Here is an 11,552-nt window from a genome sequence, read left to right on the forward strand (position 1 = left end):
GAAAGGCTCTGCCCGGGCCCAAGTCTCCCGCGTAGCTCGGGGCGCTGCGGGAAGGGTCTAGGCCGCACGAGGCCAGAGCTGGCGAGCCAGCGTCACATGGGGTAGCCAGCCCGCCTAGGTGAATGCTAGGCGCGGGACAAAGGCGATTCGGGGACAAAGTACAGGGAGACTCTGGAGGAGATAAGGACGGGCGAAGAAAGGGGGCGGGGAGCGAGCGCCCTGGAGCTCCCGGCTCCTGCTCCCGGAGGCCCCGGTTGATAGCCCAGCTCAACCCGCCTGGGAGGGGGCGCCCTCGAGTCTCTTCATCTCAGCAGCTGCTGGGAATCTGAGGTCCGCTGCTAGGGCAGCGGGGCTGCGCCGCACGACGCTCCGAACCGCTCGCTTCCCTCTCCGCGTCCGTCCGCCGGCTGCCCGCGCCGGCCGGAGGCGGGGCTGCCCCGCTCACCTGGCCGTTTGGGGCGGGGCCGCCCGCGCCGGGAGCGGAGGTGGCGGCGGTGCGGGGCGCGCCCGCGAGGGGCTAGCCCGGGGCCTCGGCCGCTGCTCCCAGCCCTGCACGCCCCCTGCGCCCGCGCCGGGGCCCTCCCTCGGCTGGTTAGCCCTCGCCCTCCGGCCCTCCCCTCTGCTCACTCGCTTGCTCCCTCCCACCTCCCTCCGAGCCCAGTTGCTCAAGCTGCTTCCTCCGCCAGCGCAGTTCCTCTGCTACTGGGGCCCAGGAAGGACCGCGGACGCTAGGAACAGGGACCTCGGCGGGCGAGCTGCAGGACCATGGCCCACTCCGGAGGGGTCGCGCCCCCGGCGCCCGGGGCCTCCCTGGCGCTGAGCGCACGGAGCCTGCGGAGCGCCCCGCTGCCCCGCCCCTCGAGAGCGGACGCCGGCAGCCTGGGCAGGTACTGGGGCAGCGCCGCCGCCTCCCGGGAGCCCGCCTTTCACGGCTCGTCGTTGATGCTCTCCGGAGCCGGCTCGGGGCGCCGGCGGGGAGTGCTGCGGGAGCTGCTGGGGCTGCAGGGGAAGGCGCCCGCCGGGTGGCCGTCTAAGGAGCGCGCGGAGGAGCCGTCCCCCGGCGGGCCGAACGGAGCGGGCGGCAGCAGGCTGTGCCTGGAGCCGCGGGAACACGCGTGGATTCTGGCGGCCGCCGAGGGCCGCTTTGAGGCGCTGCGGGAGCTGCTGGAAGCCGAGCCGGGGCTGCTCCTACGGGGCGACCCGATCACCGGCTATTCGGTGCTGCACTGGCTGGCCAAGCACGGGCGCCACGAGGAGCTCATCCTGGTGCACGACTTCGCCCAGCGCCACGGGCTGCAGCTCGACGTGAGCGCCCCGGGGAGCGGCGGCCTCACGCCCCTTCACCTGGCGGCCCTGCAGGGCCACTACCTGGTCATCAAGGTGCTGGTTGGCGCCTTGGGGGCTGACCCCAAGCGCCGTGACCACAGCGGCCATCGGGCCTGTTACTACCTGCCGCCCAGCGCGCCCTGGAGCCTGCGAGAGCTGTCGGGGGCCGAGGATTGGGAGACGGCGAGCGGCAGCGAGCGGAAAAACGCCAACAACAACAGCAGCGGTGCCGCCGGCCGGTCGCTGCGAAGGTCTCTGCACGCAGTGCGCGCGACGGCCGCGGAGACAAGGGCGGGACGGGCGCCGTTGGCCGACAAGAAGGACTCCACCGGCAACCGAGTGGGGCAAATTCAAGGCTTTTTTCGCCAGGTATTTCCCTTCTTCCAGGACCGCTGAGGGCAACGTAGAGGAGAGCGCGGAGGGCCCGCGACACTGCGGCGAGGCCTCGGTCCCGGGTTGTTCGGGGTTCCGACGAAGGGGTGGTGCCTCGGAGCGACCCGAGTGCGCCGGGCCTTCCAGGAGCAGACCACCTCGGGTCTGTCTCGTGTTCCAGTCACAGGTCTCCTGCAGCTACTGGCCGGGAGACCCGGGACCGGGCGCCCCACCCCAACCGCGAGAGAGCCAAGCCAAAGCAGTACTGGCGCCGGATCCCAAAAGGACTTGCAGTTAGCGGCCGCAGCGTGGTCCCGCTTTTGGGAGACGAGAAGTTAAGCTTGCAGTAGCCGTTTCTGATCTGGCAGTAGTTCTGGTTTATTAGGATGCATTTGCTAAAAGAATGATTAAGACTGTGAATCACTGGTGCAGAGGAAGCGCCTAACGAGCAGGCTTGACTTAGCTGTTAGCGGGTCACTTGTCATTGCCAGAGTCAGCCCCTGGCCCCCTATTCCTGAGACAACCAGGCCTTATGGGCACCTTTTCAAATGTATCACGCATGACCTCTTAAGCATATTAAAGTAGAATTCTGTTTTCCTTTCGCATGACAAAGCTGTCCTTTGAGTTATTTCTTTTGCATTAACCACTGAGGGGGAAGCTTGTTCATGTTCAGAGAAGAGGTCACCGCCCGTGGCATGGCCGGGAGCCGGTGCCTGGGGCAGGCTCCGGGCCTCGTTCTCAGAGTGAATGTCTGAGCTGTGCACTGCAGGGTCTCCTTCCCCTTGACTCAGCCAAGTTCACCTTGTCTGTCGCCCTCGTGGCCCAGATCCCCTCAGAGAGGAGTCGTGAGTAGGGGGAAGAGAGGTGGGAAAAGGGGGAAACCTCCAAATGTACACTTCTGATATTCTGAGGTGAGTCATGTCACTTACCCGGACTTCTGCCCTCCAATGAGACACACCCATTGGCACTTTTTTTTTTTTTTGAGATAAGGTTTTAATCATCAGCATTTTTAAAAAAATTATACTTAATACCTAAGTTGTAGTTTGAAAAACGGTTCCCATTTAGAAGTGGAATTGAGTAGAATACAGGACAGTTGACTCAAACTGAAAGGAGGGGAAAGAACTCGGAAGCTAGAACTTCATGTTGCCTTAGAAAACAGTGTAGTTTAAAACTAATGCTATATTCCTGGAGGCTTGGGTAGCCCCTGCAATGGGCTGCCATGGCCCTGGCCCTCCCATCTCAGTCCTTGCACACCAGGGAGAAACTGAGTCATCACAGAATACAGAAACACCCCCCTGAGCCCGTCCATCCAGATCGCCACCTCTGCTTGATGGGCCCATTGACCTTTAATTACCCCCTCTGGGCCCCCTAAATATGCCCCCTTCCCTTAATAATTCTTCTCATGCATGATATGATCCAATCCCTTCCTAGTCATGTTTTCAGCCTGTCCGTGTCTCTAGGAATCACACCTTAAACGTATTTATACAGTGTAATGTAGCATTTCCTTTTTCTTCTTCTTAATGAACTTTGATATTTGAAGCAAAGAGGGTGAGCAGCTTTTGGTATTTGGCATCAGCAGCTGGCATAACCCCCTGCGCCTTTTGTGCCCATTTTATAGGTACAAATTGGCTAACTGGTGCAAGACTGTGGTTTCTGCTCCACAACTGGCCCTGACAGCCAGCTGCCAAGGTGGGCAGCCAGGGCGGGACCTCCTACCAACGGGCTGAGTCTGTGGGTTCCTGAGTTGAAGGGAAGATTGGCGTGTGCCTTTGTTCAACACTAAAAGACAGCGTATAGCAGTGGTCCCCTCTTGATAGGCAAAGTTGGAACCTAAATGTCTTAACTATTAGCTGATTTGGTGACCTGAGACCAGCATCCGCCTTGCTCTTTCCAAAATAAAAACCAAATCAGCTAGAAGATTTGAAAGCGGCTTTCTATAGTTTTTCCTGTAGTCAGCTATTCTTCCCCACAGATTTTTCTCATCATGTGATATTGCCTAGCCTACCTCCTCCATGTAAAATTGAGGTTTGGCTGCAGGGGACGAGCTCCCATGCTGAAAACTCTCCATGCCTCACATCAAGCCATTGGCATTTCTGGTATGCTTTTCGAGGCAAGGCTGGTATGCTTACCCCAAGAGAAAGAACAGATTCCCTGAGAAATTTCTTTCCAGGGGAGCAAAACGGAGTGAAGCAGATGGTGTGAATCTGCATTCTAGTGGGGCGTGCACACAAGAAAAGGAAACAGAAGCAGGATTGTGACATGTAAATTGGGGGGAGGGTGTGCTGCTGGAGGATGGGGTCTGAAAGGTGCTGGAAAACCTTTCTGGGAGGAAGGTAATTTCTGAGCTGAGGCTTGGGTGGGTGGGAGACAGTCCGTGGAGAAGGGGGCGGGGCCTCCTGGCGGAGCGCTGGAGTATGTATAGGCGAGCGTGCAAGTGTCAGGAAATGTAAGCCAGCCTGTTTGGTGGGAAGGTGGGAGCTAGGGAGTAACTGATGGCAAAGCTGGAGAAGTGGGTGGGGGTCCAGATCACTAAGGGTATCATAGGTCATGTTAAAAGAGGAACATCAATTTTCACCTAAAGGTAGCTGGGAGCCATAGAAGGTTTCCAAGCAGAGGAATAACATGGGATTTTACAAAAACCACTCTGCCAGACACGCTGAGGGTGGATGTGCCAGGGGAGACAAGTTGGGGAAAACGCATCACACAAGCAGTGTTTCTGAAGAAAACCTCCAAGGAAAGGCATACTTCAGCTGAGAAATTCAAAGATCCCCATGCAGGTCACTGGCTTTCAATTTTTTTTCTTAGCCCAGGAACAGATCATCTCTCTCTCTCTCTCTCTCTGTCCCTTCCTCTCTCTGTAAAATCAACAATAACAACAAGTTTTTAAAGATTTTATTTATTGGTTTTAGAAAGCAGTGAGAGAGAGAGAGAGAAAGAGGGGGGGAGAGGGAGAGAGGAGAGAGAGTGGACAGGGAAGCATCAACTCATAGTAGTTGCTTCTCATAGGTGTCCTGACTGGGCAAGCCTGGGGTTTCAAACCGGCAACCTCAGCATTCCAGGTCAACACTCTATCCACTGCGCCACCACGTGTCAGGCTCAAGAGGTTATTAATATATATATATATATATATATATATATATATATATATATATCCCCTGCCCCCACCAAACTTAAATTCCATGAGGGCAGAGACCAATTCTGTTTTTTTTTTTTTTCTTTTTTTGTATTTTTCTGAAGTTGGAAACGAGGAGGCAGTCAGACTCCCGCATGCGCCCGACCGGGATCCACCCGGCACACCCACCAAAGGGGGATGCTCTGCCCATCCGGGCGTTGCTCTGTTGCATCCAGAGCCATTCTAGCACCTGAGGCAGAAGCCATAGAGCCATCCTCAGCGCCTGGGCCAACCTTGCTCCAGTGGAGCCTTGGCTGCAGGAGGGGAAGAGAGAGACAGAGAGGAAGGAGAGGGGGAGGAGTGGAGAAGCAGATGGGTGCTTCTGTGTGCCCTGGCCGGGAATCGAACCCGGGACTTCTGCACTCCAGGCCGATGCTCTACCACTGAGCCAACCAGCCAGGGCCACCAACTCTGTTTTATTCATCATAGTATCCATAGTTCCTGGTAGATGGAAGGTGCTCAATAAATAGGTATTGAATGACAATGGAATCATAGATTTGACCTTAAAAGCAAAAGAGACAAAAGATATGTTAGTGCCCTGGCCAGGTAGCTCAGTGGGTTAGAATGTTGTCCCTATGCGCCAGGGTTGCAGGTTCAGTCCCAGGTCGGGGTGCATACAGGAGTCAACTAATGAATGACTGGATGAATGGAACAGGTCTCTCTCTCTCTCTCTCTCCCTCCCTTCCTCCCTCCCTATCTTACTAAAAATTCAATAGAAAAGTTTAAAAAGGGAAAAGAAAAAACGGGATGTCAGCTTGGTTAGGCTACAGTCCCACCTGAGGACCGCCCAGGCCCGTGCAGCTCAGGGTGCCTTCCTGGAAGCCTGCCCTATGAACTCCCGATTTGCCTGGTTGAGCCTTACCATCGCAGAAGCCAATTCCTTGCAATAAATATCTCTCTCTCTCTCTCTCTCTCTCTCTCTCTCTTTTTTTACAGAGACAGAGAGAGAGTCAGAGAGAGGGATAGATAGGGACAGACAGACAGGAACGAAGAGATGAGAAGCATCAATCATTAGTTTTTTGTTTTGCATTGCAACACCTTAATTGTTCATTGATTGCTTTCTCATACATGCCTTGACTGCGGGGCTATAGCAGACTGAGTAACTCCTTGCTCAAGCCAGCGACCTTGGGCTCAAGCTGGTGAGCTTTTGATCAAACCAGATGAGCCCTCGCTCAAGCTGGCGACCTCGGGGTCTCGAACTTGGGTCTTCCACATCCCAGTCCGACACTCTATCCACTGCGCCACTGTCCGGTCAGGCGCAATAAATCTCTTCATACGCTGCTCACAAAAAATAGGGGATAATTCGTCGGCCTAGCGTGCGGAGGACCCGGGTTCGATTCCCGGCCAGGGCACACAGGAGAAGCGCCCATTTGCTTCTCCACCCCTCCGCCGCACCTTCCTCTCTGTCTCTCTCTTCCCCTCCCGCAGCCAAGGCTCCATTGGAGCAAAGATGGCCCGGGCGCTGGGGATGGCTCTGTGGCCTCTGCCTCAGGTGCTAGAATGGCTCTGGTCGCAACATGGCGACGCCCAGGATGGGCAGAGCATCGCCCCCTGGTGGGCAGAGCGTCGCCCCTGGTGGGCGTGCCGGGTGGATCCCGGTCGGGTGCATGCGGGAGGCTGTCTGACTGTCTCTCCCTGTTTCCAGCTTCAGAAAAATGAAAAAAAAAAATAGGGGATAATTTATAGCTTCATATTCATTTTTAAATATCCCCTAATTTTTGTGAGCAGTATATATATCTCCTACTGGCCCTGCCTCCCTGATTGAGCCCTGACTCATACAAAAAGCAACGTGTTACTCCAAGATGGTGAGTTTGTGATCAGATTCAAGTTTTATTAAGTTGGAATACACTTGCTGCCCAGATCTTGGGTCGTGGAGAAATAGCTAATTCTAGGGCTGGAGAAGTATTGAATTATAACAGGAAGTACAAAAGAAATATCCATAAGTCAATTTTGATGTAAAAATATTATAGAAGAAACAAACAAATAAATAAATAGAAAAGAAAAAAATCTCCCATGTTGAGATTTCCTCCATTAAAAAGAGGGAATGTAACTCCCCACTCCTTAAGAGAGCTACATGACTTCGGGTGGTGAACACACAATACAATATACAGCTGATGTACTACAGAATTGTACACCTGAAACCTACATAATTTCATTAATGTCACCCAATAAATACAATTTTTTTGATAGATGCAGGGAGAGAGATAGAGACAGGAACATCAAGCTGCTTCTGTATGTGCTGTGACCAGGGAACCGAACCTAGCAATCATGCTCTGAAATGATGCTCCAACCAATTGAGCTATCCAGCCAGTGCTAATAAAATGTTTTTAAAAAGAGAGAGCTAGCCTGACCAGGTGGTGGCACAGTGGATAAAGCGTCGGACTGGGATGCAGAAGACCCAGGTTCGAGACCCCGAGGTCGCCAGCTTGAGCACGGGCTCATCTGGTTTGAGCAAAAGCTCACCAGCTTGACCCAAGGTCGCTGGCTTGAGCAAGGGATTACTCGGTCTGCTATAGCCACCCCCCCCCCTCCGTCAGGCACATATGAGAAAGCAATCAATGAACTAAGGTGTCGCAACGAAAAACTGATGATTGATGCTTCTCATTTCTCTCCATTCCTGTCTATCTGTCCCTATCTATCCCTCTCTCTGACACTCTCTCTCTGTCTCTGTAAAAAAAAAAAAAAAAAAAGAGAGAGAGAAAGAGAGAGAGAGAGCTACACATTTTAACTTCCTTCCAAAAAGTACAGTTGGTAAGGTAGCAGAATGAGGAACTCTACAGTAGAGAAACCTGACCAACATCACTAGAGCCAGGTGAGCAAGGCCAATATCAGTGGCAATAAATCATGTTGATTGTACATAGCCTTGATATGATCTGATGAGAATGGCACTTTACCTCTGTGATCTTCCTCCTCCAAAGTCATAACCCCAGTCTCATCATAAGAAAAACATCAAACAAAATCTGATATCCTGACCAATAGTGGTGCAGTGGATAGAGCATCATCAGCCTGGGACACTGAGGTTGCCAGCTTGAGTGCAGGCTCACCAGCTTGAGCACAGGGTTGCTGGCTTGAGTGTGGGATCATAGACATGATCCCAAGGTCAGTGACTTGAGCCCAAAGGTTACTAGACTGAACCCCAACATCACTGGATTGAGCCCAAGGTTGCTGGCTGGAGCAAGAGGCTCAGCTGGGGCCTACTGGTCAAGGCACATATGAAAAAGCAATCAGTGAACAACTCAAGTGAAGCAACTATGACTTGATGCGTCTCACTTTCCTCCTTCTCTCTCTCTCTTCCTGTCTGTCTCAAAGTGATTTTTAAAAATGCAAAAGAGGGGCCTGACCTGTGGTGGCACAGTGGATCAAGTGTTGATCTGGAACACTGAGGTCGCCAGTTCAAAACCCTGGGCTTGCCTGGTCAAGGCACATATGGGAGTTGATGCTTCCTGCTCCTCCCTCCTTCTCTCTCTCTCTCTCCCTCTTTCTCTCTCTCTTCTATAAAATGAATAAACAAATAAAATATGAAAAAGAGGGGCACCCTACAAGATATTAGACCAATACTCCTCACAACTGTAGGTCATCAAAAACAAGGAAAGTCTGAGACACTATCACAGCCAAGATAAGCCTAAGGAGAGATAACACTGATATGTAAAGTAGTACCCTGGATGGCATCTTGGAACAGAAAAAAAGGATGTTAGGCCTGACCAGGTAGTGCTGTAGTGCATAGAGTGTCACCTGGGACATTGAGATAATCAGGTTCAAAACCCCAAGGTCATCAGCTTGAACGCAGGCTCACTAGCTTGAATGCAGGGTCTCCAGCTTGAGCATGGGATCATAGACATGATCCCATGGTCGCCGGTTTGAGCTCAAAGCTCGCTGGCTTGAAGCCCAATTGTCGCTGGCTTGAAGCCCAAGATCACTGGCTGGAGCAAAGGGTCACTGGCTTGGCTGGAGCTCTCCATCAAGGCACATATGAGAAAGAAATCAATGAACGACTAAGGTGCCACAACTATGAATTGATGCTTCTCATCTCTCCCTTCCTGTCTGTCTGCTTCTCTCTCTCCAGAAAGCAAGCAAGAAAGAAAGAAAGAAAGAAAGAAAGAAAGAAAGAAAGAAAGAAAGAAAGGAAGGAAGGAAGGAAGGAAGGAAGGAAGGAAGGAAGGAAGGAAGGAAGGAAGGAAGGAAGGAAGAAAGAAAGAAAGAAAGAAAGAAAGAAAGAAAGAAAGAAAGAAAGAAAGAAAGAAAGAAAGAAAGAAAGAAAGAAAGAAAGAAAGAAAGTGTTGGGCAGATAAAATGTATTATGCTCACTTTGTTGGAGATTACGCTGCCCACGGGGAGGCCTTCGCCCAGGTGATATTAATGTGTGTTGAGAATCCTTGTAGCCTGGGGCTTGGTTTTGGGATTAAGCCTTTCCCACCCTTTTTGGTGTGAGGTGGTACAATCCTATCATGCCTCAGAGAAGTGACTTTGTATTAGAGACTTCCCTGTTATGTATATTGGATTAAGGGTTTGGATTTCTACACTATAAAATGGGGTCGGAGCGGGAGCTTGCGCTCTTGGTTCCTGGGATGATTAGCATGAAAGAGTAGAGCCAGCAGCAGAAGGAGGCCACGTGGAGGAGGCCAGGAGAAGCAGCTAAGATGGCGGAGTGCTGAGTGAGATGCCAGTTTGTGTAGAGTTTGTATCTGGGATAAGGAAGGAGATGGGGAACAGAGGAGAATAAGTCTGGTGAGCTAGAAACCTTTGATTCTAGGAAACTCGGATAAGTCAGTGGCTTTGTGAGCACTGAATGTGACTGGGTTTTGGAGCCCAGTGTGTGTTTTTACTTGCCCGCCGTGTGCAAGCTAGAATTAAAGACTATGGCCCACCAGTTTGTGGCTCCGTTGTTTCTTTACCGACTGTCCGAATCCAATGCGAACCTGCACTGGCCAGGCAGTTGCTGTGATGGTGGCCCTGGCTGTGGCTTCTGGCTTTACAGAAAGAAAGGAGGGAGGGAGGGAGGGAGGGAGGAAAGAGAAAAAAGGAAAGAAAAGAGAAGAAAGAGGATGTTAGATAAGATCTAAGGAAATCTGGAAAGAAAACTATGAACTTTAACTTTCTTTATTATCTTCTCAATTATTCTGTAAACCTAAAACTATTGTTTAAAAAAGTGTATTAAGAAACCAGATCAGAAAAAAACTTAGTTGAACAAGTACTTCTGAACGTGTACTCTGTACAAGTTGTAGTACTAGGCTACAAAATTAGGAATCATTCTGCTGTTTCCATTTTTAATTTAATTTAAAGCAAGTCTTAGGACTTTAAGCAGCAGTTTGTTGACACTCCATCAGCAGTGACTGTCTTATCTCCTAACCACTGCTAAATCAGTGCCAAATAAGTGCTTTTCTCACCTCAGAGGCATTCGCGGATACCTTCCTAATCCTGTAGATAACCTCACCTTGTATTTCATCCAAAGATAGAAACATATTTAAGAAAAAAGATAAAAGTAGTTTGCTCAACTTCCTGAGAGCAAACCTATGAATTTACCTGTATGTGCACCCATTTTCCCTCCTGTGTTCCTATTAAAATAACAAAAGCAGCTACCATTTATGCAGTTTTAATTACCTGCCAGCCACAATGATAAGCATATTCATTACCACTTTTAATATCAAGCCACATTTTAGACATAGGTTCTCATAATTTCCCCATTTTTATAGCCGAGGAAACACACTCAGGGAGAGTAAGTGACCTGCCCAAGATGTCACAGCTAAAAAGGTGATAGAACCATGTTCCAACCCTGATGGTCTGACTCCAGAGTGTGAACTCTGAACTCCTTCGCTCTCCTCTGTGAGACAAATCCCTAGTCTGTTCTGATTCATCCCTTCCCAGCCCGAGGCAGCTTTGATCCATTGACCATTTGAATGCATCTCTGTCTTTCTACCTGTTCCCTTCCCCTCTTCTCTGTCCTTCAGGACATTATGCATACAATCTGTCACTCCCAGGTCAAAACAAATCCCCTTCCCTAATCCCATGGCTACCTCCAGTTCTCTCCTGCATTTTATATCCACAACCCAACTGTATATTGAATATCTTCACTTGGAAGTCTAGCAAACTAAATACAAGTGACCCTTGAACAACGAGAAAATTAGAGGCAACTACCCCCGCATAGTTGAAAATCTGCATATAACTTTTGACTCCCCCCAAACTTAAGTACTAATAGCCTGCTGTTGACTGGAAGCCTTACCAATAACATAAATAGTCGACTAATACATATTTTGTAAGTTGTATGCACAATATACTATATTCTTACAATGAACTAAGCTAGAGAAAAGAAAATGTTACTAAGAGAAATCATAAGGCCTTTTCCTGGTAGCTCTCAGTTGGTTAGAACATCGTCCGGATACACCAAGGTTGTGGGTTTGATCCCTGGTCAGGAAACATGCAATAATCAACCAATGAAAGCATAAGTAGAACAACAAATTGGTGTTTCTTGAAAAATATCTGCAAAAGTATAGTCCCCCATAGTTCAAACCCATGATGTTCAATGGTCAACTGCACATCTCAAATTGAAAGAGTGGTCCCTCTGCCCTCCTACCAGGAAACACTTCTTGTGGTCTTTCCCTCTTAGCAAATGACATCACTATCCATCCTGTTGCTCAAGCCAGAAACTTGGGCATCATCTTTATGAACTTCCTCTTTCTCCTCCCCT

The 11,552-nt window shown here is 50.5% G+C and overlaps 1 protein-coding gene and 1 non-coding gene across 2 annotated transcripts; one reads left to right on the forward strand and one right to left on the reverse strand.

Annotated features, from left to right (window-relative positions):
- The first annotated feature begins 262 nt into the window (after positions 1-262).
- On the forward strand, positions 263-2,299 carry SOWAHD (sosondowah ankyrin repeat domain family member D). Its single transcript, XM_066356341.1, has one exon. It carries the CDS (start codon positions 766-768, stop codon positions 1,720-1,722), a length of 957 nt encoding a protein of 318 aa, XP_066212438.1. The 5' UTR covers positions 263-765; the 3' UTR covers positions 1,723-2,299.
- A 2,898-nt stretch (positions 2,300-5,197) lies between these two features.
- TRNAS-GGA (transfer RNA serine (anticodon GGA)) lies at positions 5,198-5,273 on the reverse strand. The gene has a single exon. It is a non-coding gene; the product is annotated as a tRNA-Ser (tRNA).
- Between the last annotated feature and the right edge of the window lie 6,279 nt (positions 5,274-11,552).

Source organism: Saccopteryx leptura, chromosome X, assembly GCF_036850995.1.
Source record: "Saccopteryx leptura isolate mSacLep1 chromosome X, mSacLep1_pri_phased_curated, whole genome shotgun sequence".
Lineage (NCBI taxonomy): Eukaryota > Metazoa > Chordata > Mammalia > Chiroptera > Emballonuridae > Saccopteryx > Saccopteryx leptura.